The 22,293-nt window shown below is 31.5% G+C and overlaps 2 protein-coding genes across 2 annotated transcripts; both read right to left on the bottom strand.

The window, feature by feature from the left end:
- Positions 1-6,834: 6,834 nt before the first annotated feature.
- LOC108857032 (probable mitochondrial-processing peptidase subunit alpha-2, chloroplastic/mitochondrial) lies at positions 6,835-9,770 on the bottom strand. The gene is made up of 13 exons (XM_018630952.2): positions 9,652-9,770; positions 9,253-9,471; positions 8,867-9,163; positions 8,632-8,799; positions 8,376-8,543; positions 8,210-8,287; positions 8,062-8,128; positions 7,851-7,948; positions 7,703-7,772; positions 7,523-7,593; positions 7,379-7,428; positions 7,201-7,313; positions 6,835-7,117 (listed from the first exon to the last, which is right to left on the bottom strand). Exons 1-13 carry the CDS (start codon positions 9,688-9,690, stop codon positions 7,071-7,073), a joined length of 1,485 nt encoding a protein of 494 aa, XP_018486454.1. The 5' UTR covers positions 9,691-9,770; the 3' UTR covers positions 6,835-7,070.
- A 5,486-nt stretch (positions 9,771-15,256) lies between these two features.
- LOC108858063 (jacalin-related lectin 34-like) lies at positions 15,257-21,534 on the bottom strand. Its single transcript, XM_018632048.2, has 7 exons — positions 21,349-21,534; positions 20,790-21,248; positions 20,010-20,453; positions 16,819-17,271; positions 16,301-16,735; positions 15,745-16,185; positions 15,257-15,662 (listed from the first exon to the last, which is right to left on the bottom strand). Exons 1-7 carry the CDS (start codon positions 21,532-21,534, stop codon positions 15,357-15,359), a joined length of 2,724 nt encoding a protein of 907 aa, XP_018487550.2. The 3' UTR covers positions 15,257-15,356.
- Between the last annotated feature and the right edge of the window lie 759 nt (positions 21,535-22,293).

The raw sequence follows: 22,293 nt of genomic DNA, 5'->3' as shown, positions 1-22,293 counted from the left end.
TTTCCTTATGATGAATTAGTTAAGGTTACATGTTAGAATAATAAGCTGTTTCAATTCTTTGATCAAAAAAGAAAGCTGTTTCGATTCATCATTCATGTATAACAAACAATAATTTTATACTTCCTCTACTGTTTTAAAGAAGTGTCATTTGATATTTTTAGACATATTAAAAAACTAATTGAAATGTATTTATGTTTCTAATAATTATATTTATCTAAACAGTAATATTTGATACTAATAAATTTTTTATAAGATTCATTTTGTAACAAATATTAATTTTTAAATATATATAGAGTGACACTCTTTGTTTAAATAAATTTTTCTTTTTATCAAAAATACATTGCAGAAGGAGTATTATATATACATTAAAGGTCTACTAAACTTATTTTTCTTGGTTAATTGAAGTACTTTTTGAGTACTCAAGGTTAATTGAACTTGTGACATCTGTTTTGGAGAAATTTGAAATTTCAAAGATTGGAGTGATCGAGAAGATATTATTATCAACTAACTATGATGACGAAATGAGGTTGAAATTTGCAATAAATTGGAATCCATGTAGCGTCAGACAAGTACGATATGACGTTTTCATTGCTATGAAAATTTTCAAAATCTTTTGTAATGTTTCTGTATCTAATCATTATTAAAACCACCAGGGAATATAATTGGCGGAGACCGATACGTGCCTACGTCATCATATTCGCTCTTCTGAAACCCCAAATATATATATTTTTTAATTTCAACTACGGCTTTTTTTTTTTGAATATTAAACTATAGTTAATTTCAACTACGGCTTTTGATAAGCTCTGTTTACCATGTCCAAGATAAAGAAGCAGGTAAGAGCTACATTTACCTCGTAATCTGTCAAAAAGATTCCTTAATAGCCTTTTAATTAAGGTTGTATTCTAACCTTAACTATAGTTTAGTTCAGGCTCTAGACGAATATGCTTTTACATTTAAAAAAAGTGGAAGTAAATTCGTCTGTTTTTGATCACATGACACTGTTTTCTTTGTTGTTGTTAACGATCACATCAGAATATTTAAGTAGTATATAGTAAAGCATTTATTTGGTTGATGAGCTACTTGCATTTGCTCCAAGTTAGCTAAGATATTATATTATCAGCATTGGTACATTTTCACAACATATTTAATGTATAATATAGTGTAGAAGTATAATTAAGTTTTAGTTAAACTAAACTAATTTTAAACAGAATTAATATAAGACTAGGTGATAATCTGTGTCCTACACGGAGTGAAAAGATTTTTAAAATATTATAACTTTGAATTTATAGGTATTAGAAAGGTAAAAGTAAGAAGAAGAAATATTACATGTTATATAATAACAGATTCAACAAAACTGTGTATGTCTATATAAAGTAAGTTTCAATTTTTTTTAAAAAAAAATTGTATATTTGTTTTGTTTAATTGAAATATAGTTCGTGGAAGTGAATCTATAAAAGTAAACGAACACTTATAATAAATTAAATTATGAAGTAAAGATAAAACGAAGCATAGAAAATAGAATTATTGATTTCATAAAATAAATTGTAAATATAAAATAAAACGAAACATAAGCAATAAGCAATAGACTAATAAAATATGAAAGAAACAAAACTAAAAAAAAAAAAAACTGAGAAAACCACAACTGCTATGAAAAGTGTTTTCAGAATTCTTCATCTCCAATCCTATTATGAGCAATAACAAAGGATATCAGCTTGGAAAACTAAACACAGTTATTTAACAAAATATATAAACGAAATGTATTATCTCATTCTAAAAACATCAATTTCTGGAATATCATTGGGCTCGAAAACAATTTTGAAAAAACCATCAGTGTTAATAAAGTTCTTCAATCGACCTATTATGAAAGACAAAATAATGTTAGCAAAATATACAGATAATATCACCTCCAACTTTTTTATATAAAATAATTACAATACGTAAAACACAGAATAAAATATTTGCATCTTTAGAATTCTATAAATCTTAGAAAATATGAGCAAGTGCACCATAAGTGACACACTTAACGACAACATTAGTGTAATCAGAAAAACATAATATTTTAGCACATGTGATAAAGTTCTATCTAATAGATTGAGATACGGGCCTTGCACCGGATGAAATCAATATTTATTATTTTCTTGTATTTTAAAGTGTTTGAATTTTTCTCTTTTTTTTTTTTTTTTTTTCGGGTAGTCATGTATGACTATAAAATAAAATAATTGGTTCAACATCATTAAATACTCTACCTAAAATTATACAACTAATGACCAATTTATTTATATAAAAATTGTTTTCATTTTGCAAAAAATACTTAATTTTAATGATATATGGGATTATTTTGATGTACGTGTTGGCTACCTAAACATATATAAACATAGTATTAATTATAATAAATCTGGAAATAATATTTCTCACAGTTAAACAGTATTAGTTTACCAAATTATTAATTGTTGAAAAATAATATGGTCAGCTTTCTTAGTGTACATGAAACATATACAAAAAATTGAGAAAGGTATTTTCTTTTTCACAATTAAACATATACAAAATAATATAGAAAACCATATACCATGCCTAGTTGACTAAATGATTGTCTCGAGTGTTACTGACCCACAAGTTAAATTCTTGAATTTTATTGACATCACCCAAAACAAAACAAAAAAATTAAGGAAATGATACTTAGGTTTGAATAAACTTTATTGTAGTCAAAAAAAATTAAGGAAAAGAAATTTAGGGTTGAAAAAAGATTATAGTAGTTTCAATATCGTCTACTCCAACTTTTATGTGGAGAATAAATTTTATAAATTACACAAATAAGATAAAGAAACTTAGGTTTGAATACCAAATATACGTTGAATTATAAAAGATTTGTTACATTAATAGTCTAATTTGACTTTTCAATCAAACCAAAAAGATTGCATATCACGTTTTATGATTTGAATAATTTCCTTTTGGATTATAGCGGTTATCAAAAATATCAAGGGACCCCAATCAATTCATTAAAAAATAATAATAACAAACATACCAATTTCGATATTTTTTTTTTGAAAAAAAACATACCAATTTCAAGGGAAAAAAATTATGTGCTGTGGAATACACGGTATCAATAATATTAAAAACTATGATTTCTTAGCAAACAACACGCTGTTTAAGAACATACTGTGTGATCCTTTCAAGAATACACGATCAGTAACCTTAACGAAAATAAAAACTACACTTAACAGTTAATAAATCCATTATTTACAACATGTGCAATTGTATGATCCATTAAAGAAGTCAGTGTTAATATAAGGGTTTTTAGTGATTAAAACCCTCAACTATTTTTAAATCGTAAAATAAACCATCAACTATTTTTTTAGTGTTTTAACCCCTCAACTTATAAATTGTTAGTGTATGTCACCTTCCGACTATAATTCTGTAACGGAAAGTGATATACGTTAACGATTTGTAAATTGAAGGGTTAAAACACTAAAATAATAGTTGAGGGTTTATTTTATGATTCAAAAATAGTTGAGGGTTTTAATCACTGAAACACATTTTTAAACAAATTAGAAGGAAATAGATAAATGAGTTGATATTTCTCTAATTATCAAATATTTTTTGTTAACTAAGAACATTTTAGCTTAGACAATATGACTATAAACTGATAATGGGACGATAATAGCCTAAGCTAAGAAAAAGAAGAAGTTGTAAACCCAGTTTAAAAAATTGGTTATCAGATAATACGAATTTCAAGTAAATAAGTTTCATTTACAATTAGATATTCCCATCAGATGGCCTAACTTATTATCTTAAATATTTTTCTTAACTGGGTCCCGGCAATCCGATCTTTCTTTTCGTGAATTAAACTTCTTTACATATAATTCATATTATCTGATAACCAACTTTTTTAACTGGATTTACAGTCTCCTTTTTTCTTCACTTATGCTACTATCATTCCACTATCAGTTTACAGTCATACTATCTAAGCTAAAATGTTTTTAGTTAACAAAAATATTTGATAATTAGAGAAACATTAATTCATTTTTTTTCCTTCTAATTGTTTAAAAGTGTGTTTTAGTGATTAAAACCCTCAACTATTTTTAAATCGTAAAATAAACCCTCAACTATTTTTCTAGTGTTTTAACTCCTCAACTTACAAACCGTTAACGTATATCACCTTCCGTTACAGAATTATAGACGGAGGGTGACATACACTAACAATTTGTAAGTTGAGGGGTTAAAACACTAGAAAAATAGTTGAGGGTTTATTTTACGATTTAAAAATAGTCGAGGGTTTTAATCACTAAAAACCCTTTAATAACAAAAATGATATTATAGTCATACATGATGAGGGGGAAGAGTGGCTCTTGAATATTCGGTTTATTGATCCTACAGAACAGTGAATAACTGTAAAACATACATCGGTGATATCATATAATATATAACATCGACTATTATGTTAAACTACAATTTAATGAATAATGGCAATATATGTAATATGTCTAGTAAAAAAAAACTTTTAACTATAGAATGTGAAAATGAATATGGTGTTACTACGTAGAAAATGACATTTTGATTAATAATACATAAATATATTTTGGTTACCTGATATTAAGGAAAATTGCAACATGCTCAAACTGTTTCAATTAATGTGACTCAACATATTTCTATGACAAATTAATGAACACTTACATACCAATTCCGATATTTTTTTTTGAAAAAAAATACCAATTTCAAGGGAAAAAAATTATGTGCTGTTATTTGAACAAAAAAAAAAAATATGTGCTGTTGAATACACGGTATCAATAATATTAAAAACTATGATTTCTTAGCGAAACAACACGCTGTTTAAGAACATACTGTATGATCCTTTCAAGAATACACGATCAGTAACCTTAACGAAAATAAAAACTACGCTTAACAGTTAATAAATCCATTATTTACAACATGTGCAATTGTATGATCCATTAAAGAAGTCAGTGTTAATATAACAAAAATGATATTATAGTCATACATGATGAGGGAGAAGAGTGGCTCTTGAATATTCGGTTTATTGATCCTACAGAACAGTGAATAACTGTAAAACATACATCGGTGATATCATATAATATATAACATCGACTAATATGTTAAACTACAATTTAATGAATAATGGCAATATATGTAATATGTCTAGTAAGAAAAAAACTTTTAATTATAGAATGTGAAAATGAATATGGTGTTACTACATAGAAAATAACATTTTAATTAATAATACATAAATATATTTTGGTTACCTGATATTAAGGAAAATCGCAACATGCTCAAACTGTTTCGATTAATGTGACTCAGCATATTTCTATGACAAATAATGAACACTTACATCTCCACATAAATACATCTTATGTTTTTTTCAAATTACTTTGTTTATTTTTCAGCTTTAAACATTTTTCTCTCTTTTTTATTGACAGTAAAATACTAAGATGCATTTACTACTCGTAACGTGTTCACATGGGAGGGGAGGGGGAGGGGTATAAAAGCAATGTGCAGTGTACAGTACGAGAACATCAAAGTCTTTTCATTTTAGTACGATGACATCTGGAAAGCATATCGTTGTTCTCTTACTGTTTCTCCTACCGGCAACGGCAACGTTGACGAGTACGAGAGCACATCAAATCTCTGTTTATTTATTTTTATTATTTCTTTATCGTTCTACAGCTTGGATCGGTTGGACTACACATGTCACGACTAACAAACTGTACATAATGGCTAGAGATCTATATAACATGATTACAACTAAAAGGTCGAGACACAATACGCAACTGTGAACAAAGAAAAGAAACTACGATATTGTGAATAGGATAAGATCCGACCATCAGTCATTCTACAACTTGAGAGAAACTCTAAAGGCTATGTAAAACCACGTACCGTGCGAGTTAACATGAAAATATCATACTTTATACGTCTGATGAAAGTTACTCATTTTTTACTTTCTTCCTTTTTAGGACTTTGCAACTTTCTTATTTCTTACACAAACTATAGTATATGTCCTAATTATCATAAAGTAGCTCAAAATTAAGGTTAGTAATTTATAATGCTCTGAAAGTGTACGGAGCAGGATCCACCTCCATTGCCATATCTGAATCAATGATTGCGTGACACAAAAAACAAACTGCGACACCAAGTACCAATCTGCAACACGCATAAGTTAGATCAGAAGATCAATGATTGCGTGACACAAAAAACAAACTGCGACACCAAGTACCAATAGCTTACATACATCAAACCTTTCATTCCTAGTTTTCAAATCTTTTAATTATAGAGTGTGAAAATGAATATAGTGTTATTACGTAGAAAATGACATTTTGGTTAATAATACATAAATATAAAGTTAGTTTTTAGGAATGCTCTTATTTTAATATTAAAGAGGTTATATGGATAATTTCTAGAAAGTCATCTTTCTTTACTTTTCAATACTAATATGTTATTAATTATAATTTAGAAAGACATCTAAAACTACCAGTAACGATGCTCATAAGAGAACTGATCACATGATAATGTCAAAACTATCGATCGACTAATGTGTTTAAACTATCTATCACTGACTATATTTTAAGTCCTGGATATTCGGTTTTCAGTTTGATTCCGATTTAGTTTTTCTGGTTTTCAGTTCAGTTTCAATTTTTTGATTTTAAAACTATAAGATACACTACTGTAATTGATAGTTTTCAGTTTGGTTTCAATTTTTCAGTTTTAAAAATATAAATCCACTATTGTAATTGATATGATCCCGACATAAATCAAATTTTATTTTTAGGTTCGGTTCTGGATAAGTGTACGAAAGCCTAGTCTCAACTGAAGGTGGAAAAGAGTAAAAACTTGGTAAACGTAACAATTATTATTCAAGAACTGAAGTTGGAGACATGGTCGTAAATAGTCGACATTTTAAAGGGATTATCCTTTTCTCAGAGTTCAAAAAACTGTGTGATGAAACAATAAGAAAAGTAGTTGCATCTTCCTAAAAAAATGCTCTCTCTTTATTTTACAAGACCTCCCCCGCCCCACTCTTTCTTATGACGCGAGAAAAGATCCTTTGCTTTCAGCAGAGAGCTTCAAGAAAATCTACTGCTTACGGAGTCGTAGCTTGGAACATTCAACACTGCAAGCAAAAGATCAACAAAATGATATCATAACAAAGTAAACTGGAACTAATCGAAAGGAAACACGTTTATATTTCTATACCTGATCCTAAAGATGCCATCGTCAATGGCTTTGCAATAATCTTGCTGGTGAAATCTGCTATGTCCTTTAAGGTGAGTTGGTCAACTGTCTTCAAGAATGCATCCACTGGCTTCCTGCAAATATAAGACCCCCGGTTATAACCGGTTAAGAGATGGAATGTGTTTATGTAGTTAGATACCTCTCTCCGTATGTAAGTATCTGTCTACCGATGTCTTCTGATACAATCATCTGCAAATCACACCAATCAATTACAATTCCACTATATCTCATGGCTTAAAAAAGGAAGAAGACGGTGGACTGTTATAACTTATAAGTGACCTACCCTAGATTCAAGATTCATCAGAATTGCAGATTTCGTTGCTGCTTTGGCACGATCGAGATGTTTCTGGTTAACTGCCAAAACATATAAACCAACGGTTATAATATGTTTTTTTTTTAATGTATACATAAATAAATGGTTCAAAAAAAAGTATCATAGGAAGGAGTGTAAATTTTACAAAACCTTTTCCTTCAGCAACAGCTTTCATTTCATCAGCTACTAATTCAATTCCCTTTGCAGCATACTCAGGACTCTGCAACCCCCAAAGTCAAAATGTAACCAAATCACCCACAAATAATCAACAACTAGAAATTAGTGAAAAAAAACTCACAGTGCAACCGTAGATTCCAAACAATCCGGCGTTGTTAAAGATGCTAGTGAATGCAGTGCATGATTGAAACTCCTGGTATTGGTTCAAAATACGGAGATCTGCATTCACAGTTAAGAAATATTCAGTTTATAATCATCATCATCATAGACACTGATTATGAGACCAAGATGGAACTGCGAGTAGAAAGAAACAAAGACACTGAGAGACTTACAGAGCCAAGAGTGCATTCCCTTGCCAGGACCTCCCGCAGAGAATGAGCCACCTCCTCCCATAAGCATCTAACAAGAATAATATATTTTTAACATCATTAAGCCGTACATCTCAAAAAGAAACTAGAGTAACATATCTGAGTTAAGCACCTGAAGAACAGTGGCCATAACAGCTTCCTTCTCTTTATCCCATCCTGGCACTCCAAAAGAAAGCGCAAAATGTGTAGCCTAAGAATCGCATAGAAAGAACACATTAGGAACAATAAACCATTCTTCAACTCAAACAAACAACAGACTCATTGAAAGGCGTGCATACCTCATCACCAGTATGTTGACGAAAATCTCCACCAACATATTCAGACTTAGGTTCTGCTAGTCGAGTTACATTAGGAAGGTCAGAGAGTAATGGCTCAACCACTTTTAAAAGCTCCTCATGTTCGACTCCACTAGCTGCTAACACCATTCGTGGGGCAGTGTAGTTCTCCTAGTAATATTTCAAGTTCCAAATGAGTAAAGAACAAAAGAAGACACACATACACGATATAACTAACTAAAAGCAACGACTGTCTTACGGAAACGAACTTCTGCAAGACGTCTCCATTTAATCCACTAATTGCAGATTCAGGTGCGTACAAAGGATTAGCCATAGCGCCAGAGTAAGCAGCAGAATGAGCCGCCTCGAGGAGATAACCCATAGGGTTCTTTGCAAGCTCTCCTATCTCCACTTTCACTTTCCCGAGCTGTCAGGTGAAGGAAACACAACGTCAAAAAGAGATAAATTGCAAAACATGACATGATGATGATTACCTCTTCGTTGACTTCCCAGTCGAGGAACGCAGGGTTCCTCACACTGTCGACAAGCACTTCAACCATGTGAGGAACATATGTTTTGAGAGCGTCGATGGTGTAACCCATCTGCTCTCTAGATGCAGAAGCTGAAGTGCTGGCTCCCATGGACTCTATCTCCCTCACAAGGCGGAGATGGCTTCTGTTCAACGTGCTCTTGAAAGCCATCCTCTCAAGCAAGTGCGTAGCTCCGCGTGAATAAGGTGTCTCGTAGATAGAGCCGCAGTCAACGTATAAACCAACCGAAGCTGCTGGATTCTGAGTAAGCAAAAGAGTTTCTTTACAAAAAAAAAAAAAAATCAAATCTTTTTTCAAGAAGAAGGTTGAAGCTGAGAAGAAGGTCTCACCGGAGACATCTCAGAGGCTATTTTGAGACCATTGGGAAGAGTAGTGGTGTGAAGCTTGCTAGGGTTGAGATTATCAGAGAGTGATGGTGGAAGAGAGACACCTTCCAAGGGAATGTTCAACGAAGGAATCGAGCTACCTGAGAAAACTGCTGAAGCCGTTGCAATAGCAGCAGTTGAGCTTGCATAGCGTGATGCTCTGAAACCGCGGCTAAGACAGCCCTATAAACGAAAACAAAAAAAAAACATAAATCCTATCATGCATCCATTACACGATGATGCTCAATGAGACAAAAGTGAGCTACTTTCCTCAAAATGTCAAAATCTAAAACCAGAAAGCTTTGCAATTGATAATGGATTAGAAAAAAAATGTTAATTGAGAAAGTGGAGTGGGAGACTGACCGTAAGAGCCTTTGCTCGTAAAGCTGCCATGCGGTACATGACGACTGCGAACCCTAGATCGGTCTGACGAGTGCCGGTGGTTGCTGACGACAGGAGAGGACAAGGCTTTTTTCTTCTTAATATTGCTTCTTAAAATTACTTGGACGAGATCAATTTATTAATGGGCCATTAAATTCTAATGATTATGGCCCATATTTGTATAATAATCTAAAGCCCATAGGTAAAGGTATATGTCCGTAATAAAATCTAGATCAAATTGGGTAAAAAACAAATAACTCTTAGCAAATTAGGTAAGTAGGAAAGAGGGTAAAGTAGAACCAGCATGTCATAACAATAGGGAGGCGATTTGACGAAACTGCCCTTTGGGTTTAGAGAGTCTACTTCCAAAAGTTAGGAGATCTGGGATTAGTATGTGACAGAAAAGATTTACAAAGATATGGTGCTATAGTAAAAAGATTTGTTTAGTATTTATTTAAGATTTTACTAGATTTGATAATCTTTAAAGATTTTTTTATATATTTTAAACATACAAAAAGAAAACAAATCATTTGAAAAACAATTATCTTCATCTTTCTCATCTCATATTATTGTTCTTTAATCTTAATCTTCTTCGTCAAACTTTTTTTCATCCTCCTAATGAATACATAAACCCAAGAAAATATGTTTCATCATCATATTGCTTTTCTCACTTAGCGGTAAAGTTATTGCGTATGCTGCACGTCGGTGTAAACAAGTTATACATAAAATTTATTTCTTAAACAGTCAGTTATTTTCATATCCGGCTAAACCTCATTTTTTTTACTTAGCAGTAAAGTTATTACGTATGCTTTACCTGGATACTTTTCGCATTGGCTGTCACATGTAAATATTAACGGGCAATTGATTTGACCTTATATTGCAGGTACGTCCAATGCTTCGATAATGTCAAACAGAAAGAATGGACACATCTAAACCCTAAACCTAAACCATAAACATAAAATGCTAAAACCCTAAACCCAATAGGAACCCCGGAACCCCAAGGATAAAAAATAAACACTAAAATCTTTATCCTTACCCCCTTAAACATATTACTTGATTAAAAATATAATTATTATACCCTAAACCATATACTCTTATTCACAACCATACCCCAATAGCTGAACGTTAGTGTAAACAAGTTATACAAAAAAATATTTATTAAATAATTAGGTATTTTTATAACCGGCTAACCTCGCATTTTTCACTTAGCGGTAAAGTTATTACGTATGTTTTAGCATGATAATTTTCGCAATGGCTGTCACCTGTAAATATTAACCGGGTAATTTTTAAAGTATGCCTTAGCCGGAATTGTTTTTGCAAAACCGGTTATGGAAAAACTTAGCCTGGTTTAGTTTATTTTTAGGTTGATAATATTTATTGCAACCAATGAGGAATTGCTTTTACAGAATCGGCTATGGAAAATCTTAGCCTGGTAAAGTTTATATTTAGGTTGATAATCTTCCTTGTAACAAAGCCGATTATAAGAAATTTTAGCAGGTTTATTCTACTTTTTGGTTTGTTAAACTTTCTTGTAGCCAATGGTGTAATAAATTATCATGTAATGAATTTATCTTATACAACCCTAAGTTTTTACAAGTGTGATTAACTCAAACTTAAGCCATTTCCCAACCTTGTTTTGTTAGAAATATGGAATTTGTTATAGTAAGGAATTTTTTTTGTAATTGATGATGGATAATTTTTACAAAACCGGTATAAGAAAGTTTAGAATAGTTTACTTAACCTTTTTGGCTTTTGGCTTGTTAAACTTTTTTTTGTAAACAATGATTTAATATATTATCATGTAATAAAATTATTTTATTGTACAAGTTGTTGTCAATACCATTTAACCTTTGTTACGACATATATGATGCTTGGACATTAGAAAGATAAAAATTAATCATGGTATTAATTTAATATTAGTTGGTACTAGATTAAAAAAGCGGTAAATAGAAACACAAGCAAGCTAATTGTGAAGCACAACTTAACAAGAAATGGAATCTAAAAATCACCGAGCTAAACTCAAAACTTTCAGAAAACTCTAAACAAAGAACAACAAACTTCATTCCAAGAAATACAATCAAAAAAATTAAGTACAAGATGGCAATAAACTATCAAGAAATCTGCCAAAAATACTAAATTTGCACAGTTAATATGTCAATTTATGTCACTGGTTTCATAGGTCTTACAAAGAAACCCAAATCACACAGCCAGAAGAGAAAGGATCTAGGGTTTCTCTCTTCTCCAAACGTCAGTAGATGAATATCCAAAGAAAGCTGTTTTTGACCGATAGATGAGAGAGACGATTGTTGAGATGCAATAGCAAGAGAGATCACGATTTCAAATTTTGAAAACTTTGGTTAAAAAACTAGACTTCTATTTCTATCTGACATGCAAAGATATGATTATCTATGCTTGTCACTGTAGAAGATCTTTGTGAATCTTTCTACAAGATTTTGAAGGGGTATTAGATTCATATTTGATTTCGTACAGTGAGCAAATAGTAGTATTTGATATATTGCTAAATAGCTGATAATGTGTTGGTAGGAGTCCTAATTTCTCAAAAATCTATCTATACCGTTAATTTGTTTAGTTCTCATATTTCCATGATTTTCAAAGTATCTAGCTCCAAAAGAGAATATTTTCAAAATATTAATTTTTATTTAGAACAGATACGTTATATTTGAAAATTTAAAATTAACTCTATTTACTTTTAACATTTTAAGAGTTTCACAAAATTATAGCTTTGTTTAAATGAAAATTTATTTTAAAAAATATTATTTAAAGAATAATATGATTCTATTTTTTATAAAATTTTATCTTCTAAAATGATTTTTCTTAGTTATAATTATTAAAATTTGAAAGTAAAAGACCATTTGAAAATAAAAAAATACGATTTTATAATAAAATACTATTTTATATAAAAATAATCTTTACTTTAAAATAAAAATATAGGTTGTCTATAGCTTATTTTATTCTATAATAGCATTTAGAAATAAAAATAATAATAGATAGAAAATGTTCTCCTCTTATACATAACATATTAATGTTTTGTTTGTTAACATGATTTGTCTACTTGAACATTTATTCAGTTATTATGATAAGTATTGCACAATATAATTATAATATATTGATAATTTTATTTACTTTTATTAATATAACATGTTTTGGGTTCGTTTTAACATTCTTGTGCTTTTGATTTATTTTGAGATTTTTTTAGATTTTGGTCCTTCCAAAATTTGGTTTAATAACATCACCGTATATTAAAAACTATATATATTTAGTTAATTAAATCATTGTTTATAAATTAATATAAGAAAAACTTGTTATAGATAAGAACACATTTTAAAATAAAAATATTAATGTTGTTATGCAAACTAATGTTTTTTTAATTAATAAAAGTTTAAATAATAAAAAATAAAAGATTAATTTCATGTTTTATTTAAAATTTTGATCTTTAAAATAGTATTAACTAAATAGATATTTATATTTTCTGTAAGAATCAATTAATGAGAAAAATATGCAAAAATATATTTTCAAATTTTAGCAAAAGAAACTATATAGTTTTCCTTAAGAGTTACCAAATAATGATTTCCAAAATAACATCTCTACATCTATTTATTTATTTTTCGCTATACCTTTTTTTGATGAAATGTTAAATTTATTGATCATCAGAAGAAAGAATTGTTATTTACAAAAATTTAGACAAACAGAACTTTTATTTAAACTTCCTATCCTTGCCCAATGTAGGCACTAAACCAGCGTTGCATTAGGCCTTCAAGCCCTCTTTTCTCCTGATATCGCGTCGATAAAATTCGCTGCCTAATGGTTTTGTCAATCACCTTTGCAAGCTGGTGTGCAGGTCTTGTTTTCTGAGTATGCCGCCGTTCATTCCGCTTTCGCCAAATGTAGTAAATAGTGACCTGAAATGCCAATCGCAGGAGGATAGATGTGAGCCTGTCATGCACCATACTGAGAATCCTAGCCAGAATTTCCGCCCAATCAGGTGATGGTACTGGCCTGAGTAGCGATCCAATAACCTGCAACCATAAACCATAGGTATATGGATAAGCGAAGTATAAGTGGTCACGAGATTCCACCGGCTCGCCGCACAGCGTGCAACCTTGTCTAACTCCCCATGCTCTCATTCTAACTCCAGTACTGAGGCGATCCTTGATTGCCAACCAGGTTATAAAAGCATACCTAGGTACTCCTTGCTTGAACCAGATCAAATTATACCAGGGAACCTTAGTATGCCTGGTACGAATAAGATCCCATGTGCTATGCGCTGAAAACTCTTTCTTATAATCATCTTCCCCTTTTTTCCACAGAGCTACATCAGCCTCAGTATGCGACAAAGTGACAGGAAAATCTTTTACCTGCAATAGAGTACTTTGAATGTTTCTATCCCTCGTGTTCCGAAACCTCCATTGGTTATCTACAAAGATATCGGCTATCTTTGCATTCCGAATGATACCCAACTTTTGTGTTCCTATATCTCCAATCACCTCTATCAACCGTTCTATAGGATGCCATAAATCCGTCCAGAACCCTATAGAGGTTCCTTTTCACTATACCTTTAAAAACAAAATAAAGGATAAATGTTAATTTCTATGGTTTTAATTTTTAAATAAAAATTAAAGCTAAAGACAATCTATTCTATTAAAATAGAAGTCACAACTTCTCTTCATGTATGATTTTTTTTTAAATGGACTTTTCCTAAAAAAATCATTTCATTATTTCATTAAGATATCAAATCTTATATAATCAACAAATATAACAACTTCACTTATAATATTGTTATAATTTTATTTTTTAGTTATAGAAATTATGTTGCCAAAAAATCTAACAAAATCTTAATAACGTTTTTAAATATTTTATAAAATTATGCAATACTTAATTTCGTATTAGTAGTATAATATTAGTACAGACTAATGTTAATTAAAATTTTACTATATAAAAAATAAAGTTTTTATGTTATTTTCATAAACTTTCTAATTACAGTCTATATAATTAAAATAGAAATACTATATGAATTAAATACAGAATTATATTAAATTGAGAAATTAACTTATTTTATATTAAAAATCTTTCATTTAAAATCTTCAAAATATAATTTTGAAATATGTTGTTTTATGCATATATTATGTCTTCAATAAATAAGTGCGAATACAATAAAATAAATATGTCAATAAAATAAACTGCGACAAATACATGTGACAGTTTTAACCTATTGATTAATTATAACATGTAAACTATAAAATTATTGTATTTGAAGTAATTACATAAAATTTTAAATATGTTATTAACATAATGATCTAAAATAAAAAAAATATATGTATATAAAACTGGAAAAATAAATATCCACACGGCGGATCAAGATCTAGTTGTGATTTTAATAAACCTTAACTGTCTTTTGGAGTGCTGTATGTATGATTTAAGGAGCTAGAGAAACAATCGGAACAAGCTTCCTTTATTAAAATGGATTACAAATCCATCAAAAGACAGTTTAATAACACAAAGAAAAGACAAACCATTGAGGAGAAGATAAAACAGACAGAAACAAGGAAACATAAGTAGAATCAGCTTATTCAAAAGATCAAATACCATCAATAGAGAGAGACCACTTAAGTCTGACAAATTCAAATCTCCACGATCGCATGTTGATAGGAAAGACATGGGCTCCAAATTTACGACTCAGACTCACCACCCTTAGCTTCAAGCTCCTTCGGGGTAACTATAGGAGTGGTCGTGGTGGAGGATAACGGAGCGAAATAAGCTCCAACGGAATGCAGAAAGGCTGTGCTAAAGCCGTGAAACCCTACGATCTTCTTGTCTTGAACTTGGAGACTAAATTTAGTACCACTAGCATTCATTAAGCCCATGTAATCATGAATCTTTTGGTTAGTTTCGAACTTGATTCCCATGATGGTATTGGAGGAATCATACCAACCCTCGACTGAAACCAGATACTCGTCCGGATGGTTAATCACAATCTGCATTGGTTCACAATGTCAGTACAAAAGAAAATCTAGAAAAAAAAAAAAAGACAAACTCGATTGACCGTCTGTAGCTTACATCTATGGTCTGACCTCTACGATCTTTCAAACCGTGTTGGCTACCTTGTTTCGTTTCTTCATCTTTCACATAACTGAACATTACTTGTCGAATGCCAAGCCAGTTGAATCCTAAGCATATATTTGTCACGCCGTCGTGATCAGATCCATCGTCCCATTCCGTTCCACCAGTGCTACCTTGTGCATCCAATTTTTGAACGGCGGGTATGGGAGCGTAGTGAACCTCGATGGAGTTGAGAACACTGTCGCTCGTACCATGAAAACCGGCGATCTGTTTTCCGGTCTCCTCCGGAAAAGAAAACAGTAAACCAGATTTATTTCCGTAAGGTCCATAAGTCTTCTTGTTCGTTGTGAAAGTCAACGACGTTACAACATCTTGGGTGCTCAGCGTTTTGGTGTAAGCAGAAAGAGCCGTTATGTACTCGTATGATCCCAAAGTGAACTATTTATAATAATGTGTATATATTAGAAAAAAAAACAAAAGTTCAACGCATTACTACTATAAAAATATAAAGGAGGTTTCTCGGAGTGCTATCATATATTTTGTTTTAACGTACCTCCTCGAATCCAAGCAATGTTGGTTTCCCACGTTCAACTCCATACACCCTGTAAGAACCATCTATGTATACAAACTTGACAGATGCTATACCATCTTGGCCTAGTCCTACAAAGACCTTTTTCACTTTGTCGTGAGTATGATCGTCCCACACAGCTCCAAGCTTCTTCGAGGGAACAATAGGAAGGCTGGTGGTGGAGGGTAACGGAACGAAATAAGCTCCAATGGAATGGAGGTGGTTGCTGGAGAAACCGTGAAACCCGATGATTTTGTTTTGAACTTGGAGAGTAAATTCAGTACCAGTACCATCGGACTCAAAGCCGAGGTAATCAGAAGTCTTCTTGTTAGTTTTAAACTGGATTCCCAAGATGATATTGGAGGAATCATACCAACCCTCGACTGAAACCAGATGCTCGTCCGGATAGTTAATCACAATCTGTAGTGGTTCACAATGTCAGTACAAGAAAATCCTCCTAGTGTTATTAAAAAAAAACACTAGATCAAACATTCTTGGCTTACCTCTCGTGTTAAACCTCTACTACCGTCCACACCGTGGCGGGTTTCTTGTTTCGGTTGTCCATCTTTCACATAGTCGAACTTAACGTATTGAACCCCTGCCGCACCGGTTCGTACGTATATTTTTGTCACCCCATCGTGATCGGATCCGTCGTCCCATGCCGTCCCACCTGTGCCACCTTCTGCATCCAATTTTTTAGTGGGGGGCATGGGAATGGGAGCGTAGTAACCGCCTAGAGTGTTGAGAACATTTCCGCTGATACCATGAAAACCGGCTATCTGTTTTCCGGTTTCCTCAGGAACAAAAATCTCGAAACCAGATTTGTTTCCGTAAGGTCCATAATTCTTCTTGTTCGTTGTAAAAGTCAACGACGTTACAACATTTTGCGTGGCCAGCTTTTCGACGTAAGCAGAATAAGCCGTTATGTACTCGTCTGACCCCAATTGCAAAGTGAACTATTAATGTATATAAGGAAACAAAAGTTCATCGCGTTAGAGCATCATCATCTGTCAAGAAACCATAAGAGAGGCAAATAATAATACTCTTTATACAATTAAATTATTTAATTAATTTTTGAATCAAAAACAAAATTAAGCAAGTAATAAATGACAGATGCTTAAGTCGTCCCTCATCTCTTGGGAAAATGATCATTAAATTCCTGAAATATTTGAAATTAACACTTTTATTCCTCAACTATCTACTATGCAATTTAAATCCTCAAATGATCGTTGACTTGGCAACATTAAGACAGAAGTTATAATTAATTTTCTTTAATTGTTTTGTTAATTTTCTTCGTATTTTCTGCACCAAATCAAAACCTCAATCTTTAAATAGATGTACTCCAAATAAGAAACCCAGAATCCTAAATCATTTCCACACTACTACGGTCTTTAGTTCAAAGTCGGGTACTGTGGTTTCGATGACTTAAACTGAAGGAACACTGATCTGAACTGTGAGAGAAAATTAAATAAGGAATGAAGGGATGATAAACAAAGCTAAGTGATGTTTTCTATGGTAGCTTTTTGGTAGAGATTGATTTTGATGTAAATAAGAGGAACAACAAGAATAAAAGGTTGCAGAGACAATATACCTCTTGAGCTTGGTACTTGTGCACAAATGATTGAGACAAATGTTGGTAACACTTAAACTTGAGAAATAAGATAGATTCGTTGATTAGTTTTGTGTAATTAGTTTTGTTTGAAAATCTGGTATTTTCCCGAAGCTATATAGGTTTCATTTGTCATCTTAAGGATGTATTTGTTTTTTTTCTTAAGATTTCTAATTTCATACTCTGTTTCCTGGGACATCCAAGAAACAAAATTCAAAATTTTGTTTATTCAAGTTTAAATTCATATGAGAATTCCAAAACTTTGGTTAAGAAAAATTTGTAATCAGAAAACAAGCAGGTACAACTTTGTCAAATAGATTCAAGGTTCTGTGTTTGATTTAGGGGAAAATCAATCAAGGGGTTTTGCTTTTGATTTGTAGATTTCGAGATTGAGATTTTATTTGGGGAAGGAGGTGACGAGAAGTGGAAATAAGTCGGAATCACTTTTAAACTTAATGTTTGCCATCTTGTTTTTAACGTGGACTTTTCTTATGTTTAAAGTCAAGTCAACAAACATTTGAGGATTTAAATTACATAGTAGATAGTTGAGGAATAAAGTGTTAATTTCAAATACTTCAGGAATTTAATGATCAATTTCCCTTCATCTCTTCTGCTTTTACTAGTTTATATTTTTATTGTCTGACACCAATTGTAAAGGAGAAATTTTTGGGTTAACCCTACTTGAACCTACAGATTTCGTTATTTTAAATTCAATATCTTTTTGAAAAATTAAATAAAATATTGTAAAATTATATTATATTTTTAAAATTAAAAGATAAAATAAATAAAAAATAGTAGTAGTTGCAAACAAAATTTTTTAAAAAATATTTTTACTTCCGCCAGCAAAACACTAAGCCCTAAATCCTAAATCCTAAACCTTTGGGTAAATTCGAAATATATACTTGGGTAACCCCTAAACCATTTGATAAATCCTAAATCCTAGAGTTTAAGATTTATCCAAAGGTTTAGGATTTAGTATTTAGGGTTTAGTGTTTTGCTAAATCTGGTAAAAATATATTTAAAAAAAACTCAAAGGTTTAAAACTTATCCAAAGGTTTACTAAGGGTTTAGAGTTTAGAATTTAGAGTTTAGTGTTCTGTTCATCGTATTTAAATTGTTTTTTTCTTTTGCAACTACTATTATTATTATTATTTTTATTTTAAAAGCATAATTAACTTGACAATTCTTTGTTTTATTTTTTAAAAGATGTTGAATATAAAAAAACAATTCTTATTGGTTTGTGAACCTCAAAATTACTCATTAATAAGTGAACTATTCATGCATATAAGAAAACAAAAGTTCAACGCGTTAGGACATCATCATCTGTCAAGGAATATAAGAGATTCTTCCCAATAATAATACTCTTTATACAGTTAAACTAGTTGATGTACCGCAACTTGTGCGGATTAATATATCTATATACATAACAACTTTTAGTATTAATGTTTATTTTTATAAAAAAAATTAATTAGATTGATACAAATTTTAAGTTATTACAAAATATGAAACTTCAAATTCATATTGATAATCAATGTATTAAATTATTTTTTATTTCATATTTTATTTTATGTGATGTACATTTTGGATCAGAACCTTTTCAATAGTAATAATTAAATTAGGGAATTTGTATTTGAAATTAAATACATATGTATTTGAATTGAAAATAAATCATGTGGCACTGAAGGGATTATTAAAAAACATCAACCGAATAATGATAGTCTATGAGTGTTCATTCCAGTAAAACCGAACCATTTAGAACCAAACCAAACATAAACAGAGAAATTGTCTGGACTTTATAGCACCATATAAAATCGAGTGGATGTTATTTTTAAGAAACTAATGAGTTATCCTAAAATTATGGAAAACATAAAAATTAAAAAAAAATTAACTAAAATCATGGAGAATATGACAAGTAAGCAAATTCACTTTTCAAATAATAGTATATAGATTATGTAATTAATTTTTTGAATCAAAAAGGTAAACTAAGCTTATAAGCAAGTAATTAAATGACAGATGCTTCCTATCAGAAGAGAAAATATGAAGGAGTCTTCTTGGAGCTATATTATATTATTTGTTTGAACGTACCTTCTCGAATCCAAGCAATGTTGGTGTCCCATGTTCAACTCCTTTGACCACTTTAGAACCATTTTTGTATTCAAACTTAACAGATGTTATACCATCTTGGCCTAGTCCTATAAAGACCTTTTTAACTTTTCCGTAAGCACCATCGTCCCACACAGCTCCAACCTTCTCCGGGGGAACGATAGGAAGGGTGGTGGTGGAAGGTAAGGGAACGAAATAAGCTCCAATGGAATTGAGGTGGTCGCTCGCGAAACCGTGGATCCCGATGATCTTCTTGTCTTGAACTTGGAGAGTAAATTTAGTATCAGTATCGCCATTGAATTTAAAGCCCATGGAATCATAAATCTTGTGGCCGTTAGTTTTGAACTGGATTCCCAAGATGAAATTGGTAGAATCATACCAACCCTCGACTGAAACCAGATGCTCTCCTGGATCGTTAATAACAATCTGCAGTGATTCACAATGTCATTATTTCATTTTTTTTAAATGGCATTACAACAAAAATAAATCATCCTAGGAAAAAAGAAAATGACAAAATCAAATAAACCTTCTTAGATCATCTCCAATGTATTTTGTTATTTTCACTATATAATAGATGTTTATTTCTCTAAAATATCAATTTTTATTTGTAGATGAAAAAATAGAGGAATGCTATTTCCTCCTCTATAAATAGAAAAAAAAAAAGATATCTCTATCATAAAAGAAAAAATTGAAGTGGATTCAGTATTTTCTTGTTATTATAGAGATCAAAATAGCAATGAGTTGGAGATGTTCTTAGCTTACCTCTCCCTTGTAACCGTTAGTACTACCGTGGTGGCCACCTTGTTTTGGCTGTCCATCTTTCACATAGCCGAACATTACGTATTGAATGCCATCCAAGTTCCATCCTACGTATATATTTGTCACACCATCGTGATCAGATCCATCGTCCCATGCCGTTCCACCTGCTAGACCTCCTACATGCAATTTTTGAGCCCCTGAACTGGTCTCTAAACCGCTGGTTCCGGTGGGTATGGGAGCGTAGTGAACGTCGACGGAGTTGAGAATTTTGCCTTTCTTACCGCGAAAACCGGCGATCTGTTTTCCGGTCTTCTCAAGAACAGAAATCTGATAGCCAAATTTGTTTCCATAAGGTCCATAAGTCTTCTTGTTCGTTGTGAAAGTCAACGACGTTACAACGTCTTGCGTGCTCAAGGCGTAACCAGAAAGAGCCGTTATGTATTCGTCCGATTCCAAAGTGAACTAGTATTTGATTATATAAGAAAAGTTCAATTAAGTGTGTGTTACAGATATTTAAAACTGACAATATAAAAGACATTTGTTTGTTACTCTTTCAACTAACCTCGGCAGACATGGGCCCCACAGAGCCGCGACGCGGGGTTTGAACTTGAAGTGCGGTTCCGTAGGTGACCTGGACTGAGTAGATGACGTCATCGTACGTAATATGAACTTTCTTCACCTTCGCGTGCGTACCATCGTCCCAAGACATCGTCGCTTTCGATATCTGTTCATATATTACACCAACCATTAGTACCTAATACTATAAACAATGCCGTGCTTAGCTCCGACGGGGCCTGAGGCAGAACTTATAAAACATGACATTTATAACAATTACTATATAAAATTATACGAAAAACTTCGAAAGTTATGCAAACAACTGTTAATAAATATATCTGAATTATTTATAAAAGCACAATATTATATAATGGTGTTATGTACATATTGAACAATTCAATATTAAAAATTTACCTATTTAGATTATATGAACTTTATGATTTTTGATTATTTCAAAAAGCAGGTTAATATGCATGTATATAAATATGAAATACCTGATTGTATTGCACTGATTATGAATCTGATGATGAGGATAAGATCAAGTGTGGGAGATGAGTCTGATGGTAGGATTTATATACAGAGAGATTTGTTATGACTTGGATTTTTTTTTAAATATAACAATAGATTCCCATCACATGGCCAACATATAAAATATTAATGTGTATCCACAAGTATGTAAGAGTTTCTTGTAACTTTCCTACGCATGAAAGTATGAAAGACTCATTTTTTATGTCCCTTACTTATACTTGTAAGAAGCGTTTGAGATAGGGAAAAAAAGAATCATTGATTATTCCACGAAGCAGGTTAATATACATGTATATAAATATGAAATACCTGATTGTACTGATTGTACTATTCTGAATCTGATGAGGAGGATGAAGATCGGGTGTAGGAGAAGATAGTCTAATGGTAGGATTTAGTTCATATACAATGAGATTTATTACAATTTAGT

This window comes from Raphanus sativus, chromosome 5 (genome assembly GCF_000801105.2).
Source record: "Raphanus sativus cultivar WK10039 chromosome 5, ASM80110v3, whole genome shotgun sequence".
In the NCBI taxonomy this organism is placed as follows: Eukaryota; Viridiplantae; Streptophyta; class Magnoliopsida; order Brassicales; family Brassicaceae; genus Raphanus; species Raphanus sativus.
Note: the sequence above shows the minus strand (reverse complement) of the source record. Positions and strands in the feature narration are given on the sequence as shown.